Source organism: Typopeltis vanoorti, chromosome 10 (assembly GCF_054136105.1).
Source record: "Typopeltis vanoorti isolate ZY-2024b chromosome 10, IOZ_Tvanoo_1.0, whole genome shotgun sequence".
NCBI classification, from domain to species: Eukaryota; Metazoa; Arthropoda; class Arachnida; order Uropygi; family Thelyphonidae; genus Typopeltis; species Typopeltis vanoorti.
The window spans coordinates 124236688-124261102 of NC_143558.1; the positions used below are offsets into that span (position 1 = coordinate 124236688).

At 36.8% G+C, this 24415-nt stretch overlaps 1 protein-coding gene across 7 annotated transcripts in view; it reads left to right on the forward strand.

The window, feature by feature from the left end:
• The window catches only part of LOC150102764 (E3 ubiquitin-protein ligase Mdm2-like), a 249783-nt gene that overhangs the window by 162709 nt on the left and 62659 nt on the right, over positions 1 to 24415 (forward strand). For all 7 annotated transcript variants that reach the window (XM_090399576.1, XM_090399579.1, XM_090399581.1 and 4 more), the window contains one exon: positions 8187 to 8332. In XM_090399576.1, the coding sequence (XP_090255702.1) occupies positions 8187 to 8332 (146 nt within the window). The remainder of the gene's footprint in view (positions 1 to 8186; positions 8333 to 24415) is intronic.

Below are 24415 nucleotides of genomic sequence, written 5' to 3' on the forward strand. Positions count from 1 at the left end.
CAGTCATATTCATAATCTGTGTGAGCCCTCAGGCAGATTGTTTCCTTTCTGAATCCCCCCCCCCCCCTCAAAATCAGTTTCTCACCATAAATTGCTTACATTATTTTAATTCATACAGTGTTGTTTTTGTACACTTTTTACATTTCTTTTTTATGCATTCTTATCTATACTAGTTTGCACTTTTGCTTACATATCAAGTTATTTTTACCATATATATGATCTTTAGGGGCGTTTAAGGGGGGTCAAAGCTGTATAACAGAGGAGACCTCCACATAGCCTTTAAAGGATTGTCGAGAACCAACCAGGGCTTCTGACGTAATGTCCAGTCCTCACCTTCTCGTGGTGCATCCTGTTAGGTATCCACTTGGATACTGAACAAACGAGAATGGGCTAGCAATTTGTGATTTAGCCAACGAATTCCAGAAATAAAATGATGGTACAACATGATTGAATTTGATGCTGGCTGAGGCATCGCCCAGTTAAACAAGGTCCCCATTGTTTTCGCCAGGGAACCAGGGCGAACAGAAAAAAGTCGGCTACTCGAACAAATCCTGAAACACATACCCCAACTCAGCATCACCAGAGTTCAAGGTCAATACTATTATTATTATTATTATTACGGGCAGCTCCAAGGAGTCCTTAACCTCATCGAGGGAGGCCCAACATCATGTCAAGAACAACTATTCAGCATTCACACAGTATCTATCATACTTCTCCTTGAACTCATTTACAGTCATGGCACCCACAACAGACTCTGGCAGCTTATTCTGCTCATTTACCACTCTCCAAGTAAAAAAACTAGCTCTAACACCCTTGTTAACCACACTCTTACCAAGCTTCCATGGATGGCCCCTAGTCTTCCCACTACCAATTTCTGCAGCTCACAAATCTTCAACCTGTTCTCATAAGGTTCATTCCATAGTCCTGCTATTATCTTGGTCATTCGTCTCTGGATCCTCTCAACCTCTTCCCCATCGAGAAGAAACCCTGGCGCCCATATCTGGGCGCAGTAGTCTAGATGAGGTCTTATCAAGGCTCAATACTGAGGAACAATAACCTGTTTGTCTCTGCTCGTTAAAGTGTTTTTCAGCAACCAAGTGATTTGATGAGCTGATTTTGCCACTTTTGCGATGTGTCCCCTAAACTTCAACTCCCTATCTACCAACACTTCCAAATCCCTGGCCTCGTCAATCTCCTGGAGTACAGTTCCACCAATGTGATATGCTGCTGCTAATCTTTTCACCCCAAAATGCAAAACCTTACATTTTTCCACATTACGTTGACATCCATTCTCCTTAGTCCAGTTCTCCAAACTATCCAAATCATCCTGCAAAATTTTGAGATCCTGAGCATTCACTATTGCTCTACCTAACTTTGCATCATCTGCAAACAGATGCACAGTTCCTCTAGGATCCTTTCCTATTTTGTTAATGAACAAATTAAACAGAAGCAGTCCAGGAACAGAACCCTGCAGCACACCGCTAGTCACAGGCCGTCTTTTGGACTCTACTCCTGAATAAACCACTCTGATATCTCTCCATCAACCACCCTCCTATCCATCTCACCAACCTATATCCATTCTCATATGCTGCAGTTTACTGATTAGAATTCCATGTGGTATCCTATCAAAGGCTTTAGCAAGGTCGAGTAGAATTACTGTAAACCCGTTACCCTTATCCAGTTCAGCCGTCACTGTGTTATAGAACGTGAGCAAGTTACTGACGCATGATCTACCCTTCACAAAACCATGCTGTCCCCCATACAGTATCCCATTTTCATTTATTCAATCTTGTATTTTCCTCTTGACTATTTTCTCCAAGACCTTGACAATAATTCTTGATATGCTGATAGGCCGGTAATTTTCAACAGCAGTCTTGGAACCTCCTTTATGCAGTGGAACTATTTTCCCTTCTTTCCACTCCCCTTGGGACTAACCCAGACCCGAGACTCAAATTAAACAAAACGGTCAAAGGCACTGACAATTCTTTAGCCGCTTCTCGTATGACATGAGCTGGTATACCATCCAATTTCGCAGATGAGTTGACATTGAGGTTTTGTAATAGACTATTCACCTCCACTTCATTCACCACAATTCCCCGTATAAGCTGTTGGTTCTTCCATTTCTGCAATGTCACCACATGGATGATATATTCTTGCAAAGTGCTCACTCAGTAATTCTACTATATTAACTGATTCAGTTACCTCCCTACCATTGCCATTCTTTAAAATCAGTCTGCCGTATACATTTTTTCTTTTACTTGCAACATATCGAAAAAACTGTTTGGGATTCTCTTTAACCTGCATGGCCAATGTGCTTTCATAATCCGCTTTTGCTTTTCTTACCACACTTGTTACCCTTCTGGCCTGGGCTTTATACCTTTCATGTGCCTGCAGGTCACCTTTCTCCTTAAATTCCCTCCACAGTTGTTTCTTTTTTTTTTTTTTTTTTTTTCAGCTCAAGCTTAATGGTGTTATTCATCCATTTAATCCCTACTTGATTTATTATTCGGACTCTAGGTATACAGTCAGCCATTGCCTTCTGCAAAAACTTCTTAACCACCTCCCATGCACTATCAACATCCAGCCCTTGCAGTTTTACATGCCATTGCACTGAACCAATCAAACTGTTGTTTGTCATACTTACCAGCCCGATAATTCCACGTGTACCCTTTCTTAATTGTAAATTCCACACCTTTAGCCACCTCCCAAGTCAAGACCCTATAATCACTCTCACCAATTGGTGGCTATGTGGTCATATTTGTTACAGCCAAATCCTCAGATGCAATTACTAGGTCAAGCATTCTCTGACCCCTAGTATTTTCCATTACATGCTGTCGCAGATAGTTATCCCTTAATAACCGCATAAAACCCAATTCCTTCTTTACGTGTGTCCTCTCCTCCCTCCAATCAATGCTACCATAGTTGAAATCTCCCATAATAATTACCCTCCTTCCACTCATTTCTTCTATTTACTTATGCATACTATCTCCACTATATTTTCCATCACCTGGTCTATAGCAGCACCCAATTGTATATTTTGTTCTGCTAGCCTCAGTCTCACACCAAATGGCCTCAAATGTGCTCTTTTCTTTATCCTGCAATTCAACTTCTATTCTCCTTGGCTGCAGCTCATCGGTTATCATCAATAATACTCCTCTCCCCATTTTATTCTCCCTGTCATTCCTGAACACACTATACCCCTCACATTCAATCCCACTAGCTATATCATCTTCAGTCAGCCATGTTTCACTAATGCCAATAACCTGTGATCTGGAAGTGCCAACCAAGGCCAAAAAATTCTTCCTTCTTGTTCCTAATACTCCTAGCATTAGTACACATGAATTGCAGACCCCTGTTAACGCCATCCCTACCTTGATGCCTTATACTAACTATCTCATTCTGATTTGTTGTCCTTATTCGCTCGGGCATATTATACTCATTCATACACTCAACTGCCTCCCTAAAATCTGCATATCTACTCCCCCCCCCCTTTAATAAATCTAGTTTCCCTGATTCTGCACATCCACTTCATTGAACAACACTTTTTCAAGTCTCCTTACACCGAATCCATTCAAATGCAAACCATTCATCTTATATAGATCCTTTCGCCCATTGAACTCGCTCCACACGTCCACAAATTCCACACCACTCATCCTGCATAACCATGCATAAAATCATTTGCAATTATGGCCCTCCTTCTAAACTCTTCACTTTCATACCGCGGCAAAGGACTAATCTTTCACTCTTTTCTTTTGCTACCTCAAACAATTCATTCAGGTCCTCTATCATTTCCACTTTATCTCCTTTCAAATCATTCGTACCTGCCACCACTATCATTTCTTTCACCCTTTGTTCTTGCTCCCAACATAAGAAGCTTGAATGGCAAAGAAATGGAGCTGGTTGAGGAATTGGATAAGTATCAGATCGATATAATAGGGGTGACTGCAACAAAAAAGACAAACTGGTGAGATCTTTCTGAACAATAAATACAAAATGTTATATTCAGGCATTAACAATCAGAGAAAAGGAGTAGATACAGTATTCAACACAAAATATGAGGCTAATCTTCATGAATGGCAGGCAGTATCAAGTGGAGTGATGTGGGCAAATATCAGAGGGGGGAACTGGATAATGAGACTTATTTGTGCGTATGGTTCCATAGAAGGTTTTACTAAGTTAGAAGTGGAGGAATATTTTGAGGCTTTAGAGAAAGCAACTGACACAATGAAAAAGGAAAAGCTGGTCCTTCTTGGGGATCTAAATAGCAGAGTAGGAAATGATTGTCAGACCTACAAAAATTTTTGGGAAAATTTGGAGAAAAGAGCAAAGCTAATAATAATGGCAAATACCTGTTGGATTTCTACTCAGGACATGGACTGGCTATTAACACAATTTTGAAACATAAAAATGTGCACAAATTTACATGGAGAGAAGAGGCCAGGAATAAGAAAAGTCTCATTGATAGTGTTGATAATTATTGTTAATCGGGATGTTTTCTCACTGGTGCAGGACACTAGGATGGACACTGAAATTGGAAGTGATTACCATTTAGTCTTAAGCAGGATAAAATTGAATTTTATATTGAAAAGAACATTTAAGAAATTTTAAAGTGAATAAAAGCTGAGCAGCTCTCAGATGTGAACTGTAGACTAAAATACACAAATATTATTCAAGAAAAAATGAAAGAATTTGGGAACAGGAACCAAACCTTTGAGATTCAGTGGCAAGCCCTGAAGTTAACATTAATTGATTCAGCCAGAGAGGCATGTGGTGAGGGTGTCTGCAAGGATAGAAAAATAAGAACTCCATGGTGAACACAGTAAGTTAGAGGCAGTGAAGGAAAAGAAGAAAGCTCATCAAAAGTTCCTGGCAAATTAGTCAGCTTGTGCTGTTAAATAATACAGAGACAAATGTAAGAAAGCTAAACACTGTAAAACTAGCTAAACAAATGTAATGGGAAGACTGTGGTAAGAACATAAAAAATAAATATCAAAAAGGTGGGAAAATATTCTGGAGGTTGTTGAAGAAGCTCAGAAATGAAGGAAAGAGAGCTGTAAAAGGAGTTAGAGATGATAAAGGTGACATGAAAACTGGAGAAAAAGATATCCTTGAAGTATGGAGTAATTACTTCGAAAAATTGCTAAATGAAACAAGCAGTGACAGCACAGTGGTAAAAAAACACTCAACAGGCATGCAATCAGGAATACATATCCATACCTGAAGTAGAAAAAGCCATCAAAAGCCTGAAATGTGGAAAGGCAGCAGGAGTAAATGATATTTGACCAGAAATGCTCATGTATGGAGGTATAAGAGTCTTGCAGTGGCTGCATGGCATAGTTCAGGAGGCCCAGACTGATTGACAAATTCCAGATGATTGGAGTAGAGCTTTCATAATACTATATACAAAAAAGGGAAATAAATCTGAATGCGAGAATTACAGAGGTATATCTCTACTGAGTGTAGATGCAAGTATACTTGAGCAACGGTTGTGAAGGATTGTGGAAGAAAAGCTTGGTGAAGAAGAAGCTGGATTCAGGACAAATAGAGGTTGTCAGGATCAGATTTGCACTTTATGACAAATAGTTTAGAAATCGTGGGAATATAACTAAGATCTATATTTAAGTTTTATAGCCCTGCTAAAGGCATATGACAAGATACCAAGAGAAAAGCTATTCAAATTGCTACATTTGTATGGCATCAATGGGACATTATATCAAGCAATACTTAGCTTTATTTGAGTTGTAAGTCAGCAGTTAGAATTGAAGGAAGTACAGGAAGACTTAAATCCAGTATAAGTCTGACTAAATTGAATAAATGTTGTAATAGAAATGGTATGAAGGTCAGCAGTGACAAGACAAAGACAACCAAAATAGGCAGAAACATTGAAAATATCAACTGCATCATGATTGGAGAACCTATAGCTACCTTGAAGGGACCCAGCTATTAAGCGACCACCAGTACGTTTCCATCAATGCCGATCAACAGGTGATCTGCTCTCATATGTCACCAATCTCTGGACATATGCCATGGAAAAATTGGCGAATTTCAAGTAGTTGCACTTGATATCTGTAAAGCCTTTGACCAGGTCTAGCACAAAGACTTACTAAGCAAATTTCCATCATTTGGACTGTCTCAGGATTTCTGCAGATGGATTGCCAGCTTTCTGTGTGGACGCACACTATGTGTGATGGTAGATGGCTCCCTATCCTCCCACCATCCAACTAATGCTGGGGTCCCACAAGGTTCAGTTCTTTCACTGACCCTCTTCCTTCTGTACATCAATGCCCTACTTCAGTTGACATCCAATCCAATACACAGTTTTGCACTCAACCACAACTTCCCTTAATTCGGACCTCCAAGACATCCTCCGATGCGGCTCAGATAACCGCATCAACTTCAACGCTAGAAAAACCCAGTTCTGTCTCATTTCCCACAAAAAAGAACATTTTCCCTCAGTATTATTTTTGATAACACTTAAATTCCCAGACCAGATGAAATCTCTCTTCTCGGAATTACCATGACATCAGGCCTCCCCTGACATAAACACATCACAACCATTGCATCCTCAGCTTCCAAAAAACTAGCTTTCTCTAAAACATTTCAGCTGCTTAGGCACAATTTTTAGTGAAGACGGTACATTGGAAATAGACAACAGACTCAAGAAAGCTAGTATAGTAGGAAGTTGACTGAATAAATTTATATGGAATAAGAGATAAGTTAGTCAAAACACTAAATTAGCTGTATACAAGCCAGTGTTCAAACCAATTTTAACTTATGGATCTGAGAGCTGGGTTTGAAATAAAATACTTAACCAAAGACTAAGGACCGCAGATATGAGAGTCCTGAGAAAGATTAGGGACGTAAACAGATGGCATCAATATCAATATCATATTAAAAACGAGGATATTAGGAAAGAATTTGACATTGATAACATCCAGGAATGTGCAAGCAGAGCTAATCTCAGGTGGTATGGTCACTTAAACGGAATGGGAGAGGAAAGATTAACAAAACAAGTGTTTTCTGCTAGGTTGGCAGGAAAAATACCCAGAGGAAGACCAACATATAGGTGGCTTGATGCAGTAAAAATTGCCTTAGAAGACAGAAATATAAGATCTGATAATGATGGAGTCTTGACATGATTAATTTGGAGCAAAATTGTTGATAGGAAGTTAGTGATGGTGTAAGTTCTTCATGTAGTATTATCATAATATCCCCTACACTCCTTGAGGGTATATGTCAGTAATATGATAATGATATGATCTTTATTCCACTGTATGACTAGATCTGTCCTTGAGTCATAAAAATCATAAACAAACTGGGATATCTTTCAATGCAATACAGTCCAAACCTGCAGCTGAAATTGAGAAGGTTACTGTTATTGATTTCCATTAAAACAAAACCAAATTACATTTCTGAATCACAGGTGATATGAACCACCAATATGCCATAAACACAAAAAGATTCTATATGCTCTCTCCCTTGTGGCAGTTAAACAAACCACTCCCTGTGACTCGCAGACTACCCGAACTCCTCATAATACACTTAATAAAGCCACTTGTAAAGCTATCTGTCAGTTTTCTCTGTGCTACATTTGATGTTTTAAAGAAAATGACAAGCACACCATCATGTGTATATAACAGATTTTTGTGTATTCTTTTTTCCAGCTCTTTTAAATACATAGTTTGCTTAATTCGTTTTTTTTTTTTTTTTTTTTTTTTGTTATTGGTTTCATTCATGCTTTCTGATAAATATTACAATACTGTCATCCTTCCTTTCAAAAAAATACACAGCATTTCAAATTAATAATCCTTCTTTAATATAATAAATCTCCTTTAATTTATATTTGTTTTAGTAAAATTGGATATAGATAGTGCTCCATTACTTTGATTTTCAACTGTGTAGTTATTTTCATAGGTCCATCAATGCTGGTGTTTGTGTGGCTAGCTGCTGCACATGTATTAATTTACATCTTGTATATTTGATGCATCTGTATTTACTCGACAACTGGTACAAAGAGCAAAACTCATTCCATAAGTAGATGGAAAATATTTAGTGGTTTGTCAGGCAAAATGTTTGTTTATATAAATTTTTAAGCGATATAATGTTAATAATTTGAACATGTTTTGAGAATTATTTTTTTGAATATTTTTGTCAATTTTCTAATTGATATTTTAAAATAATTTCAGAACTTACAGATGATTCATCTTCAAGAACTGATTATATTAAAAAAGCACGTGTTGAGAATTCTTTTCAGTGTTCTTCTCCTATGCATCTTTTAGTTCCTGCTTCTCCAAATTATGATAGTTCTCCGGAAACAGAAATTAGTCTACAGGTGTGTATATTGTGAATTTTTCAAACATATTTTAGTTTCTGCCTGATAACTGGAGATGGTTAGATTTAAAATTTATAATTCATCAAAACTTTCATTTTCAGAAAAGTAGAATAGATCAGAAAAAATTCAGATTAAGTTATATCAGAATCTTAATATGAATGAATGCTAATGCAGTGATTTTGAATTATGCAGCCTTCTGATAACCAAAATTTCAATTAACCATCCCTTGAGTTGGTTAGTATGTTAACAAACTTCAGGTATTGCACCATGTAATTGTACCTTCAACTATCCTACCAACATATTAATTTCCTGTGGTTGTTTAGATAACTGGACTTACTTTATTTTAAATTTAAATATTTTTAAACTACATTTACCTCGCCTTACATAGTTTTCATCTGCTCAGAGTTTTTAAGCCTCCCATTTTGATCGGTAGGTGTCAAGATAGCAGTAGTTATGCATAACACTAAGCACGTTTTATGGTACACAGAATGTGCATTAATGATTCATCTGCAAAGAGAATCAAGGTAAGTCTGTTAGACTAATCCATCGGATGATAAATTTCGAGTAGTGGTATAATTTTAAAGATACTGGCTATGTTGAGAAATGTTGATCTGCAGGATGCTTGAGAACTTTTTAAGAAACAATTAGCATATTCTTGAGTAACTGTATGAAGTATTATTATTATTATGGGCAATACCAAGGAGTCGATAGACTCATCGAGGGAGGCCCTAACATCATGTCAAGAACAACTATTTGACATTCACACAGTATCTATCATACCTCGCCTTAAACTCATTCACAGTCATGGCACCCACAACAGACTCCGGCAGCTTATTCCACTCATTCACCACTCTCCAAGTAAAAAACCTAGCCCTAACACCCTTGCTAGCCACACTCTTGCCCAGCTTCCATGTATGGCCCCCTAGTCCTCCTACCACCAGTCCTATTCTTAAAAATATCTTCTGAATTAATCTTATAGAAACCCTTCAGTAATTTGAAATGTCTCAATCATATCACCCCTTTTCTGCCTATCAACCAATTTCTGGAACCCATAAATCTTCAACCTGTTCTCATAAGGTTCATTCCATAGACTTGCTATCATCTTGGTCACTCGTCTCTGGATCCTCTCCACCTCCTCCCCATCAAGAAGAAACCCTGGCGCCCATATCTGGACACAGTAGTCTAGATGGGGCTAGTCTTGAAGTATGAAGAAGTCTACTTACCTACTCAAGTTTGTAGCAGAATGTTCTTCAGTCCAATCATGTTTAAAAAAAGATTGCAGCATTACCCCAAAAGTTGCAGATCATTCACCCAGATCTTGAATTATAGACTAGCTTGTTTTGAGTTTGTGTGTAAAGATTTTGGCCAGTAAAGAAAAGGCCAGTCACATTAGCAGATGAAGTAGTATTTCAGAGAATGTAAATAGACACTGCTGTTGATTCGAGGGGTACAGTTTACTGACAGAATATCTAGACCCTGAAAGAGATTCTTCAGGATGATGATATATTACAGATGATCCAAAGAAGGTTTGTCTGTTTCAAGTATATAGAATGTAGGATATGAGGACAGATTGAGAGAATGCAACTTGCATAGCCTTGTGAATAGAAGGGGAGAGAGACTGAGATATATAAGTTGGTTAGGGGTTATTACCAAATTAGTATGGAGTGATTTTTTTATTCAGTAGAGAGAAACAACACTAGAATAAGAGGCAATCCCTGGAAGCTATATAAGAAGGGTGTGAGAAGCAGGTTCTTTATGTGGAGAGTGTTTCATGAGCACACATTGCTTGAGAGTCAAGTAATGTGTGCATTACCTGACTCTCATTACCCATTCATAGAGTGCAGACACTATGAATGGGTTTAAGGGAGTATTTTTGAAAATCTTCTTTGCATGAGTGTGTGGACCTACCATAGAGTCTTTTGACTCCATAGAAGTCTGATATTAAGAAATAACAAAGGTGCTAAGTCTGTAGAGAGAAAACAATAAACAATGCTGCTTTTTAGCTATATTTGTAAAATTATGCCTTTCCATAGTAACAAAGGAAAAAAGGAAACAGAGACAAAGAGGTAGTTTGTTTCCTAGGTCAGTATGTTGGGATCTCAGATTTTAGGCATTAGTGAGACCTGGCTATCAGAATCAGATGTACTAATTGGTATCGAGTGTAAAGGGTACAGTATTTTTAGGAAGGATAGGCGAGGAGGGGCATGCTGCTAATGATATTGGATGAATTGAATTCAGTTAGAGTTAAGATCTATGATTGTAGTACTACTACTACTAACAGTATTTGGCAGTGAGTGTGAAGCCATCTGGTGTGAGGTGGAATCTAACAAGATCAATTACATAGCGAGGTGTTGTTACAGACCTCGTAGATCAGTTTCTAGTGATGAAGAACTGCATCACCAAATAGGAAATATGAGCACAAAGAGTAATCATAATGGGAGAATTTATTTATCCAAATATTGATTGGGTAGCAGTAGAATCTCTTGAGAAGAATGAAAATGCATTTATTGGGCTGTTGCAGGACAACTTCTTCAAGCAGCATGTGACAGAAGGAACTCAAGGTCAAAGAGTGTTAGATTTGGTTATACGTGTCAGAGGGCATTTCAGTTAAAGACGTAACTATTCTTCCTCCAGTTGGTGTCAGTGATCATGCGGCACTCACTTGGGAATACCATGTACATAGGGATGATGTCCTGAATGAATTTGAGCTGTTGTGGGACAACTTCCTCAACCAGCATGTGACAGAAGGAACTCAAGGTCAAAGAGTGTTGGATTTGATTATAGTGTCAGAGAGCGTTTCAGTTAAAGACATAACTATTTTCCCTCCAGTTGGTGACAATGATCATGTGGTACTCACTTGGGAAGTGACTACGTTTATGAATGTTCCATTCAGAAAAAGTTACATGCTGAACCACATAGCAGGAAATGATGACCAACTAGGAGTATACTGAGTTCAGTGGAATGGGATGAGAAGAATATCGACAGTGCATTGGAAGCATTTAAATAATACTTAAATGATGCAATATCAGAATGTGTCCTGAGAGTTCAAAGAATGAATAGGTAGCAGTCAAAGGAATATGTAATCTTATTTAGCAAGAGATTTGTAAGAAAAGGATGATGTGGGAGGAATTCCATGCGCATAAGGATGACATCCGTTATGAACGTTACAAGCAGTAGGTAAGAATAGTCACGACTGTTGTACGGAAAGTAAAATCTGAGTATGAAAAGAAACTGGCTCTGTGTGCTAAAGCCAACCCACAACAATTCTATCGATATGCTGGAAGTAAAAGAAAGAATGGTAACAGCAGGAGGGTAACAGATGCAGAAGAAGTTGTTCAACTAATGTGCCCATTTTGTTAAAAGCTATCAACTTGGTGTATGCAACATTGAGCTCACTGCTACCTCTTCACTGAATGAAGAAACTCAGGTGTATGAGGATGAGGTATTAGAGATGTTGCACAAACTGAATAACAATTCAGCAATAGGGACTGATGAGATATCAGCACATATGCTAAAAGAGTGTTCAGCTGAAGTGGCTATTCCTTTGACCAGGCTCTTTAATATGATTTTCAGAACAGAGAAGATTCTGCAGGAATATAATGAATGTATGGTAATTCCATTGCAGAAGAAGGGTAATGGAATGACTGATGTATCTAACTATCGACCAATTAATACCTCAGTAGTGGTGGTGAAGATTTTGGAAAAATTGATTAGGGTTCTCATTCAGAAATGGGTTGACAGTGAATCTCTACTTTGCAATGAGCAACATAAGTTTACTAAGTGAAGGTTATGTGTTTAGCAACTTGCTCACATTCTATAACAATGTTACCATTGAACTAGACATAGGGAATGGATATAACATGATACTTTTGGATTTTGCTAAGGCTTTTGACAGAATATAGCATGGTAGACTATTGCATAAAATGGAGAATACGAGTTTGTATTATAGAATATTAGCATGGATTAAAGGTTGGCTGACTGACATATCAGAAACTTTAAACGGGGAATGTGAGTCTGCCAGATTTAAGGTAACCAGTGGTGTATCATAAGGATCAGTGCTTGGTCTATTGTTATTCAATCTGTACATTAATGATATTGGGCGAAATACAGTTACTTACTGATGAGATGTAATAATAGGTAGGGTAATCAGGAATGCTGCTGATATGCAGTTCTTTCAGAATGATTTGAATAGGATGGAATTCTGGGCATGGGAAAATGGATGTCAGTTCAGTGTCAGTAAATCTAAAGTCATTCACTTTGGCATGATTAGATATCCAATGTCATTATATTGGTGGAATTATGATAGAAGAAACTGATGAGGCTAGGGATCTTGGGGGTGTTAGTAGATAGGAAGTTGAAGTTCAGGGTCCATGTAGCAAAGATTGCAAATACAACTTAGATAATTGCAATGTTGAAACAAACGTTCACTTGTAAAGATAATGATGTCATTTTGCCTCTTTACAAGGCCTTGATGTAACCTCACTTGTGTGCAGGTCTGTTCTCCTGGTTTACGTGGTGATTCTGGTATAGTGGAGAAAGTGCAAAGGATAGTGTTAAAAATGATATCATGATTGTGGAATACTGATTATGATGACAGATTGAGAATTTGCAGACTGCAGATACTAGCAAACAGGAGAAAGAGGGGGTGATATGACTGAGACTTATAAACTTCTGAAAGAGTCATACAGGATTTCAGTTGATGGAATTTTTCAATTTATCAGGTGTGGAGAAAGAACTGAGAGCATTCTTGGAAGCTGAGAATGAATGCTGCTAAGAAGCAGTGAGGGCTAGATTTTTCTTCATAGGATCATGCATGATTGGAATAGATTGCCATTGAATGTTGTGAGTGCAAGCAGTGTGAATGAATTCAAGAAACTTTTCACAAACTGATATCAGAAGAAAGATAGGGGATTATTCTCCAATTTATGCAGTGGTCTACCATGCTATATTCTGTCAAAAGCCTTAGCAAAATCCAAAATAGTATGAAAGTTGGTGCACATAGTATGTGGCCTCCCTCGATGAGTTCCTGACTCCCTGAGGTCTCTCTTAATAATAATACTTTGAGAAACATTCTAGCTAGGTGGGGGTACATAAGTTCAGTCACAATGAACTTGTGTATCTCATATAGAAAACTTTACATCCAATCATTTTTTTTTCAATAAACCTTTTCATTTTAAATACTGGCAGCTGTTATATTATGGGTTTGGTCTCACACTTCTAATCTTTGAACACACACATAAGATAAAATTTAAACCTGACAATTCTAAATCATGTAAGAGCAGCTTCTTTAAGAAGCGTTTGTTTCTAGGATGTATCCAATCATGATTTGGCCAATTACCAAATATCATCATCATGAAATTCCTGCCATGTACCCTCAAGGGGTGTACAGGATATGATAATGCTACATGAAAAATTTACATCATTACTAAATTCCTATCTACAATTTTCCTCCAAATCAGTCTGTTACTTGTCAAGACTCCAACATTATCAGATCTTATATTTCTATCATCTAAGGCACTTTGTACCGTATCAATCCACCTATATCTTGGTCTTCCTCTGGGTCGTTTTCCTGCCAACCTGGCAGAGAACACTTGTTTTGCTAATCTATCCTTGCCAATTCTGTTTAAGTGGCCATACCACCTGAGATTAGCTCTGCTAACGCATTCCTGGATGCTGACAACGTCAAGTTCTTTCCTAATATCCTTGTTTTTAATATGATATTGCCATTGATGCCATCTGTTCACACCTATAATCTTTCTCAGGATTCTCATATCTGTGTTCTCTAGTCTTTGGTTAAGTGTTTTACTTCTGACCCAGCTCTCAGATCCATAAGTTAAAACTGGTTTGAACACTGTCTTGTATACAGCTAATTTAGTGTTCCGACTAATTTCTTTCTTATTCCATATGAATTTATTCAGTTGACTTCCTACCATAGCAGCTTTGTTGATTCTGTTGTCTATTTCTATATTTAATTTACCATCTTCACTAAAAATCGTGCCTAAGTAGCTGAAATTTTTCACTTGTTCCACAGGTTCCCTGTTCAAAACGCAGTTGACATTTCCAATGATTCTGCCTATTTTCATTGTTTTTATCTTTTTATTGCTGAGCTTGATACCATATCTATTACAATAGTTATTCAATTTAGTCAGGGAATCTTGTAGCAGATTAATTTAGAAGTATAACATCGTCTGCATAAAGCAAAGAGCTGACATTAACATCTCCAATTTTGATATCATGTTTAATACCACTTGCCTTCATAATGTGATCCATATAGATAATGAATAACAGAAGGAATAATGTACATCCTTGTCTCACACCAGATTTAACATTAAACCATCTTCCTGTATGTCTTTCAATTCTAACTGCTGACTTACAACTCAAATAAAGACTAAGTATTGTTTGATATAATGCCCAATTGACACCATATAACTGTAGCGTATTGAATAGCTTCTCTCTTGGCACATTGTCATATGCCTTTTCCAGATCGACAAATGCTTAAATACAGATCTTTGTTATATTCCCATGCTTTCTCAACTAATTGTCGTAAAGTGAACATCTGATCCTGACAGCCTCTATTTGGCCTGAATCTAGCTTTTCTTCCACAATTCTTCTCAACCGTTTCTCATGTATACTTGCATATATCTTACCAGGAACATTCAGTAATGAAATTATGAATTATGAAATGAATTCTCACATTCAGTTTTATTTCCCTTTTTATATATGGGTACTATGAGAGCTCTACCCCAATCATCGGGAATGCACAGCCACTGTAAGACTTTTATACCACCATACTTCAGCATTTCTGGCCTTCAAGTGTGGATATGTATTCCTGACCATATGCCTGTTGAGTTGTTTTTACCACTGTGCTATCACTGCTTGTTTCATTTAGCAATTTTTCGAAGTAATTACTCCATACTTCTAGGATATCTTTTTCTCCCGTTTTCATGTCACCTTTATCATCTCTAACTCCTTTTACAACACCCTTTCCTCCATTTCTAAGCTTCTTCAACAACCTCCAGAATATCTTACCACCTTCTTGATATTTATTTTCTATGTTCTTGCCAAAGTCCTCCCATGACTTTTGTTTAGCTAGTTTTACACAGTGTTTAGCATTCTTGCATTTGTCTCTGTATTCTCTAAGAGCACAGGGTAACTTATTTGCCAGGAACTTTTGATATGATTTCTTCTTTTCGTTTACTGCCTCTTAAACTTTGTGTCCACCATGGAGTTCTGATTTTTCTATCCTTGCAGACAACCTCACCACATGCCTCTCTGGCTGAATCAATCAGTGTAATTATTTAATTAAATCAATAATTATAAAAATTTATTAATGTATTTATTTCTCCAAGCTTTGCTCTCCCCCCAGAAAATTTTTTCTCCTGACGCACGCGTATATTCAAATTGACGTGAAATTTGTAGCATGCATTGCATAACCCACATGACAACACACCCAACCGAAATGGGCATGCAATGCCACTGCTATCTACTTTACAATTAATACCAGCAAGCAGACATGTCCACCTTTGGCTTTGATCACCTCTTGCACCTTTTGAGAGAGGCTTTTGTGCAGACATTAGATGGAAATTATCTCCATTCCTCCATCAAAGCAGCACTGAGTTAAGCAACAGATCGAGGACATGCTGCTCTGGAAATCAGTCGCCTCTCCAATTCATTCCACAGGTGTTCAGTGGAGTTGAGGTCAGAACTCTGTGCAGGCCTAGGTAGTCGTTTAACAGCCATCTCTTCATACCATTCCATAACAACTGCAGCTTTATAGCATTCACCAGGCTGCCTCCACACTCACACCCTTCCATCAGACTTCTAACAAGTGAACCTTGATTCATCTCTCCAGAGTATACGTTTTCAACTGGTCCAGTTCACATGCTCTTTGCACAGACGAGCTGCCTTGTTCGTTGTTGTGATGTTCGCTTTGTTTGCTGCTGCTCTTCCATGAAAACCCAGTAAATGGAGTTCTTTTCATACAGTATTAGTGCTCATCATGGTGTTACTGGCTCTGGAACCCATCCATCACGGCTACAACTGATACAGACGTAGCCGGTTTTTGTGTGCCACCATTTTAATACTCTCCTCTCCCTGTTAGTCATTTTCAGCAACCGTCATTGGTGTTTTCCTGCACTAGTGATGCCAAAATATCTCCATTTGTTCATCACATCACCAACTGCTGATTCTCGATGCTCCAGTTAGCAGCAGTGGTACATATGGACATGCCACCATGTGACAGCCCGCAACGACACCTCTCTTTAAGTCACTGATTTCATGTCGTGTTGCCATACCACTTGTATTCAATTGCTATAATGAAATACTGCTTCCTTCTATCTATATATTGTTTTTTATGTTATGAACAAACATGAAATGTTCCATAACTTCAAATAATAGTGGTAGCTGGACAATTATTGGTAGATTGTGTGTGTGTGTGTGTGTGTGTGTGTGTGTGTGTGTGTGTGTGTGTGTGTGTGTGTGTGTGTGTGTGTGTGTGTGTGTGTGTTAGGTTCTGATAATTTTTAATATCTGGAAAAGGCATATGACAAGGTGCTCTTCAAAATGCTATATGGTGTAACATAGTCTCTATAATAACATAAGCTCTAAGTCAGCAGTCAGACATGACAGAAGTAGGGGAAGATGGTTTGAGGTAAAATCAGGTGTAAGACAAGGATGCATATTATCTCCACTGTTATTCATTATCTATAGGGATCACATTCTGAAGGAAATTGGTATTAAATCTGATAACAAAATTGGTGATGTTAATCTTAGTTTTTTGCTTTATGCAGATGATGTTATAATTCTGAATAAATCCGTTACAAGTTTGTGAGATTCCCTGAGTAAACTGAATAACTGTTGTCATAAATATGGTATGAAAATCAGCAATAAAAAGACAAAGACAATGAAAACAGGTAAACACCAATGAAAACATCAACTGTATTTTGAATGGAGAGCCTATAGAACAAGTAAAACATTTCAGCTATTAAGGCACAATTTTTATTGAAGATGGCAAATTAAATATAGAAATAGACAACAGAATCAACAAAGCTGGTATGGTAGGGAGTCAATTGAATAAATTTATATGGAATAAGAGAGAAATTAGTCAAAGCACTAAATTAGCTGTATACAAGACATTGTTCAAACCAATTTTAACTTATGGATCTGAGAGCTGGATTAGACAACACTTAATCAAAGACAGGAAATCACTGGTGCGAGAGTTCTGAGAAAGATGAGTGAAGTGAACAGATTAGCATCAGTGGTGGTATAATTTTAAAAATGAGAATATTATTAAAGAACTCATCATTGTTAGCATTCAGGAACATACTATCATTGCTAATTTCAGGTGGTATAGTCACTTAAACAGATTGGAAGAGGAAAGATTAGCAAAACAAGTGTTCTTTGCCAGGTTGGCAGAAAAAGATCCAGAGGAAAAACTAAGATGTAGATGGTTTGATGCAATAAAGTGTCTAAAAACCGAATTATAAGATCTAATGATGTTGGAGTTTTGACAGATAATAAATTTGGATGAAAACTGTTCATCAAAAGTTAGTAATTGTTAGCTATTACTATTACTTAGATATTAACTATTACTAACTATTACTCATAGTTAGTAATAGTAACTTTTTCATATAGTATTAACATAATTATCCTGTTCATCCCCTGAGGGCACATGTCAGGAATTTGATGATGAAGACTTTCAAGCTTTTCTTTGATAAAAAGCAAAAATAACTTTGACATAGGATTGTTATTGCATATTTAACTGTGGGTTGTGGCTCTTTTAAGGTTTTTTTCCATAGTCTGTGATTGAAAAAGAACAAATAGTTCTTAACATCAACCAGGCAAATGAAATGAATGCATAATAAAAGGTGAATATATGGGCTTCTGTGCAGAATTGACATCCTTTAAATAGTGTCGCTCCAATTCTGAAGGTGATATTATTATCCAGGCCTCCATGGAGTCAAAATACTCATCATGGGAGGTCATTTTTAGGAAATACAGAATTTATCATACCACTCCTTGAACCCATCCGTTACCACTCTAACCACTCTCTCAGGCAATGCATTCCAAGGTTCAACCACCCTTTATGCAAAGAAACCATTCCTCACCCTCTTGCGCACAGTCTCCTTTCGTAACTTCCAGGGATGGCCCCTTGTCATCGCTCCTTCCCGCTGTTCCACCAAGTGAAGGAACTCTCCAATGTCCTCATAAGCATTCTAATAACTTTAGTTTCTATGTGGCTATAAAACATCAAAACTACATGATAACCATAGTAATAAACTTTAATAGAAGTAGAAACAAACAAATCAAAGAACAGGAATGCAAGGTACATATAGCACTTGATTTACCAGTTAAAACTGGCTGCACATGCCAGGAATTAATATAATATTAATAATTAATATTAAAACTATTTTCAAGGTTTACTTAAAATGAGAATTTCTCAAAACTTTTGGCAGATAGAGACAATCATTCTGATTCAGATTAGGCTAATGTAAAAGGGTTCACAACTTTCTTTGAAAAGGCAGTTCATATTTAAAACTGCTTCTATGAAGAAAACAAGCTTCATCCCACAGGATATTGTGTTTAGTGTCAATATTATGACCAATTTTTGAGGTTTCATGTATTCAGTGTATTATTGATGTTAATTCTGTTTTCCACAGAATGGCCTGTCTTACCCAAAGTATGTCAAATTACAGTCACAGTGGATCTGATGAACATCAGCTAAAGGTAGAGGCAACAGTTTTTTTTTTTGTAGATAAGAAATGAGAATTCTGTCGATAAGAAAATATTTGGGATTAAGGTAATATTGCTTCAGAATTCTACCAATAGGTTCAGAGATACAAGGGATTGGAACCCTGCTGTCTGAAGAATCTTTAGGTTGGAACATAGGAATCAATTATCTGTTGGATTTGATGAGGACTGTAACCATTTAATTCCATTAACATTTGATAGTGAGAAGTACTTGTTATAAGTCTGAGAAATAGGATCACACATTATTCTCTCAATAAATTAATGACCAGATAATACCAATTTTTTCTTGGAGATATGATAAGTAGACTTTGAATGTATATAACAGTAACTGGTTGACAAAGTACCAGAGGTTGTTCAAGAATTGTAAACTATCAGCATTTTATCTTTCCATGGTGAATTGAATTGAAGGCTATTGATCCAATGTAGGAAAGTGGCAAATTCATTTTCAGAATGAGGCCAAACAGCAAAAACATCAGTGACATAATGAAACCAAAGACGGTTTGGAATGAATGGATGAGAACAAGGTATCTTCCAGGTGGTTGAAAAAATAGTTTGAAAATATTCAAACAGGATATTTCAACTAAATTTAACATGTTCTGATGACATTCCTCCAATTGTCCTTAAGGTTTCTGTACCAAAACTGGCTCCTGTCCTATGTCACCTGTTTATGGAAAGATACGTTCCGCACACTACTTGGAACTGGCGGTCCTTTATCTATGCCTTGGTTTTCCAAAATGTGTGGTGTGCCAAGGCTGTATAAGCAAAAAATTGAGCATACCACAAACTTTATCAAGAACTGCATTTTCCTTTAGTGCTTATACTCAAGTTTGAAACAGCTGCAACAAAACTATCAATGCTTCCAAAACAGATTTCGAAAGAGCTAAAAAAAAAAAAAAAAAAAAAAAAAAAAAAAAAAAAAAAGCAAGAAACTTGAATCTTGTTAAATTGGCAGCCAAATCTTTTAGTCTTTCACCAAAGCAATTGGTGAAAGACTGCTCCTATCCCTGCTTAACCCAGATGACTCCATTGTATTATCACTCACAGAAAAAGCCAATCTCCTGGCTTCATACTTCTTCCTATGCAAGCATAACTGATGATGGTAAATCCTCACCCAATAAGCCATTCCAGATGCATGCTAATCAATGCTTCCTTTGTCCTTTTGCCAGAAAGAAATCAAAAGAATATTGTCTCCAGAGCCAGGAGACACTAAAGTCTCCTGGCTTTGGTGGTGTTCCTCCAATTGTCCTGAAGGTTTCTGCACCAAAACTGACTTCTGTCCTGTGTCACCTGTTTATGCATTCTTACTCCACTGAAATCTACTCCATAGCCTGGCAACTCCCAACATTGGCCTGTGTTCAACTCATTCCTGAGAAGAGGCAAGTCACTACCATCAAACTATTGCCCAATCCCTCTCACTTCAGTCCTCTCTAAAGTAATGGAGAGCTATCAATATTCATTTCCTGCACTACCTCGAAGGCGCCCAGCTAATAAATGACCACCAGTAGGATTCTACTGCTACCATTCAACAGATCTACTCACACATATGCCATCCATTTCTGGACAAACACTGTGTAGAAGTTTAGTGAATCTCAAGTGATACTTGAAATTTGCTTGCACTTGATATCTCAAAGCTTTTGACCAGGTCAGGTAAACCCCCATCATTTTTTGGTCTGTTTCACGACTTCTGCAATTGGGTTGCCAGATTTCTGACTGAACACTTTTACTTTGTGTATGTGATAGTGGATGGTTCCTTATCCTCTCATTACTCATTTCACAAGGTTCTGGTCTCTCACCAGTCCTCTTCCTTCTGTATATTAATGACCTACTTTGTTTGACCACCAGCCCAATACAATTTTGCAGATGACTGCAACTGTGTTTAGGGTTGCACATTGCACGCCTTTTATTTCATTTGACAAACCTTACACTAAACAGATCATCTCAACTTACAGAACATTGATCCCTCCAAGCAGTCCTCCAATGGACTTCAGATAATGTTGTCAATTTCAGTTATAGCAAAACCCAGTTCTGTCTCATTTCCCAGAAAGAACCATTTTCTTCCAGTATTAACTTTGACAACACTCAAATCTCTAACCAAGATTAGATTTTTCTTGGAATCGCCCTGGCATAAACACATCACAACCATTGCCACCTCAGCTTCCAAAAATTATGATTTCTCTTTCACTCAAGCTTTTTACAAATCACAAATCTGCTGGCTACTGTTCACATTTTAGAATGGGATCCCTAGGAGCTCCCTAAAATACTTGACTCACTACAGAAAAGGACAATCAGATTGATCAATAACCTATCTTTTACCAATCATTCCACCCACTTTCACACAGGCATTTGGTTTCTGAAATATGCATCTTTTATGAATATTTCAATGATAAATGTTCGTATGAAATAGCATATATAATTCCTCTTTCTCTACTGAATCCAATGGAATACGGGCAACTTCCGCCCAACATCTCTTTCAATATAACTGAGAAGTTGTACTTTTCAGTATAACTCCAAACCTACAGATCAAGTTTCTTTTACCTCCGTCATCACTGCTACTGCTGTATTGTAGAACAGTCCTTCCCCTTCAAGGAATACAATATACAGTCTTTTAAATCTGATGTAAAAAGTTTCTCATTTCCCAACCCTCTACCCATACACAGTACTAGGTTGCTCAACCAACCTCTCACATATTGGCTCAACATTAAAAATAAATAAATCAGTAAAATAAATAAAAAAATTTGTTCTACTTTGATTTTTGAACTGGCTTAACACTGAAGATGACCTCAGATCAAAATATCTATCAAAATAGTTTTATTTTATATTCTTGTATCTACATGTGTACAGGTATCCTTCATTGATATAACTCAGTTTCCAGATTATGTTAAAAAAAAAAAATTAAAGAAATTGATAAACATTTAAAAAAAAAACTTAGTTCACTTATGGTACTAAGGTATTATAAGTTTATAACTTTTTTGAGTGAGTTGCATAAAAAAATGTGAAAATAAAAGGAGGGTGGGATGAAACATGTTTTAAATAGATATAATGGTCTGCATTTTTATTTTAGTTTTTAAATCAAAGCAGTACTTTTCCAATCTGCTAGCCATTCCTAATTTGTTTATTTAATTATGTTTTTAATATACATACAGATCATTAGGACTGTTGACTGTTTTATTACCTTGCTGTAATTAAGGTAGCACTTTTTCAGTATCTTCCTGTTATTTGTATATTTTGCTACTCCATTTTTGTAATTAAGATGCCTTTGACATTAATGTGAAAATTTTACCATTAAAGATCACGTTATTTAACACAAGTCTTGTGTTTTTTTTATTTTTAGTAATACGATACTTATACAAAATGCTGCAAATTACCAAGGACAATGACAAAGGAATTTAATATGATAAAAACAAAACTGTTTGTATTAATAATCATGCCACAAATACAAAAATTATCTTTATCAACATTCATTCACCAATTCCATCATTCAAATAAATTTTAGAAGGCTTAGTGAAGGGATTGCAGATTTCCAGTAACCAATAAAAGTTGAAGATATTGTCAGAAAAGAAGTTCTCTGATTTGGTAAGGCAAGGTCCAGCTTAAAAAAATTACACATCCAGGAGATTGGCCTTCTTTGGGTGATTATTATTATTATGCCTCCAGAGAGTCCAAAGACTCATCGAGGAAGAGCATGCCAACAGCATCGAACGATTGACCCCCCTTCCAACTACTAACCGTGCTTAAACTTGTTTAACTTTTTGTGTGAGCCATTAGTAGCAGAGGCTCTCATGTTATGATAGATTGCTGTGTCACATGCAAGGCCAAGACCATGTACTTCTAAGTGTATTTAAAATGACATCATCTAAAAATATCCTTCACAATAGAAAAAAAAAGAAACTTAACATCTGTCCCTCTATCTTAGGCAACTAGTTAGTCACACATCTTCTAAATGGTTCATTAACTTTATGTTTATAGGAAACTTTCACATACACTGAAGGTACATAAGTAGTCATGCCATTCTTAGTCATATGGCATCCTCAAAATACTTATGCATAGTCAGAGCTACTTGTTCTAATGACACAGCTCCTATTACAGAACTCAATTGTTTGATACATCTTTTATCTCTTGGTTAAACCCTTATAAAAATAAAATAGACAAAACAAATCCCTTCACATCCCTATATCTGGAATACATCTGAAAAGATGGCTAAATTTTTTTTTTATTTTTTTATTTATAAATATGATCTTCATGCCACTTTCAAACCACACATCAACCTGGCAACCTTCATTCTCCTAAAGACAAGCTTTATCCACTTACACATCTTGAAGTAGTAAAGTCCATGTGGTTGTAACTTTGCTGACTTTTGGATAGATCAGTAGATCTATTAACATCTACCTTGAAGAACATAAAAGCTACATTCATGATCACTTGTATGGAAAGTCAGGATTGGCAGACCATGCTGTGGATATCCCATTATACAGGATTAAATGAAAGACTACAGTACATTTCACTGCAAATCTGGAAAACTGTTTTTGAATCTGCATCATTTATGAAATATTCCCCTAAACTCGTTAATATGGATACATTAATTTACTAACAATTTCAGAGACAGTCACATCAGGGCCATATCTTGTCAAACTTCTTTTTATTTGTCTCTAGATTGTGCCACGATAGAGCTTTTTTTTTTTTTTTTTTTTTTTTTTTTTTTTTTTTTTTTTTTTTTCAGTTACAGTTTAGAATACAGGTATGCCACCAATTTTCTGACACCCTTTGTTCCAGATCCATGCCAGATCTGGAACCAACTGTTTTTTTCTGGATTAATCAGTACACCTCTTGCACATCGATTATACCCCTCCTCTGTCTCTGAAGTACCATGGATGACTAGAAATTTAAATATTAAATGCGAATTAAGTGGTCAAATGAAATACCTTAGTATAAATGATATGGTGGATATAGACTTACGGAACAGAGAGAGAACAGTAATAAGCTCTACGAAATTAAGCCTGAAATTAAATTTTGGCAGTCTAGTGTGTGTGTGTGTGTGTGCAAGGTTTGAACAGAGGAAGTTATTCTTTTTTGGCTCTGCATAGATCATTGTCATCTTACCCACTCCTTCCTTTTGAGGGGCGATGACATGCATATGTGTGACTATCTGCTCATGTTTAATCAACTGTCCTCATTTCATCAGTGAGCACAGTCATTATTTCAGCTCCTATAATCTGTCTGTGACCTACACACGTAGGCAGATTTCATCAGACTAATTGACTGTCAACCTGGTTTTTTAAGTTTTCAGAGTATTGCTTGTAAAGAACAGTACTCTGAAAAGGTGGTAAACACCTTATA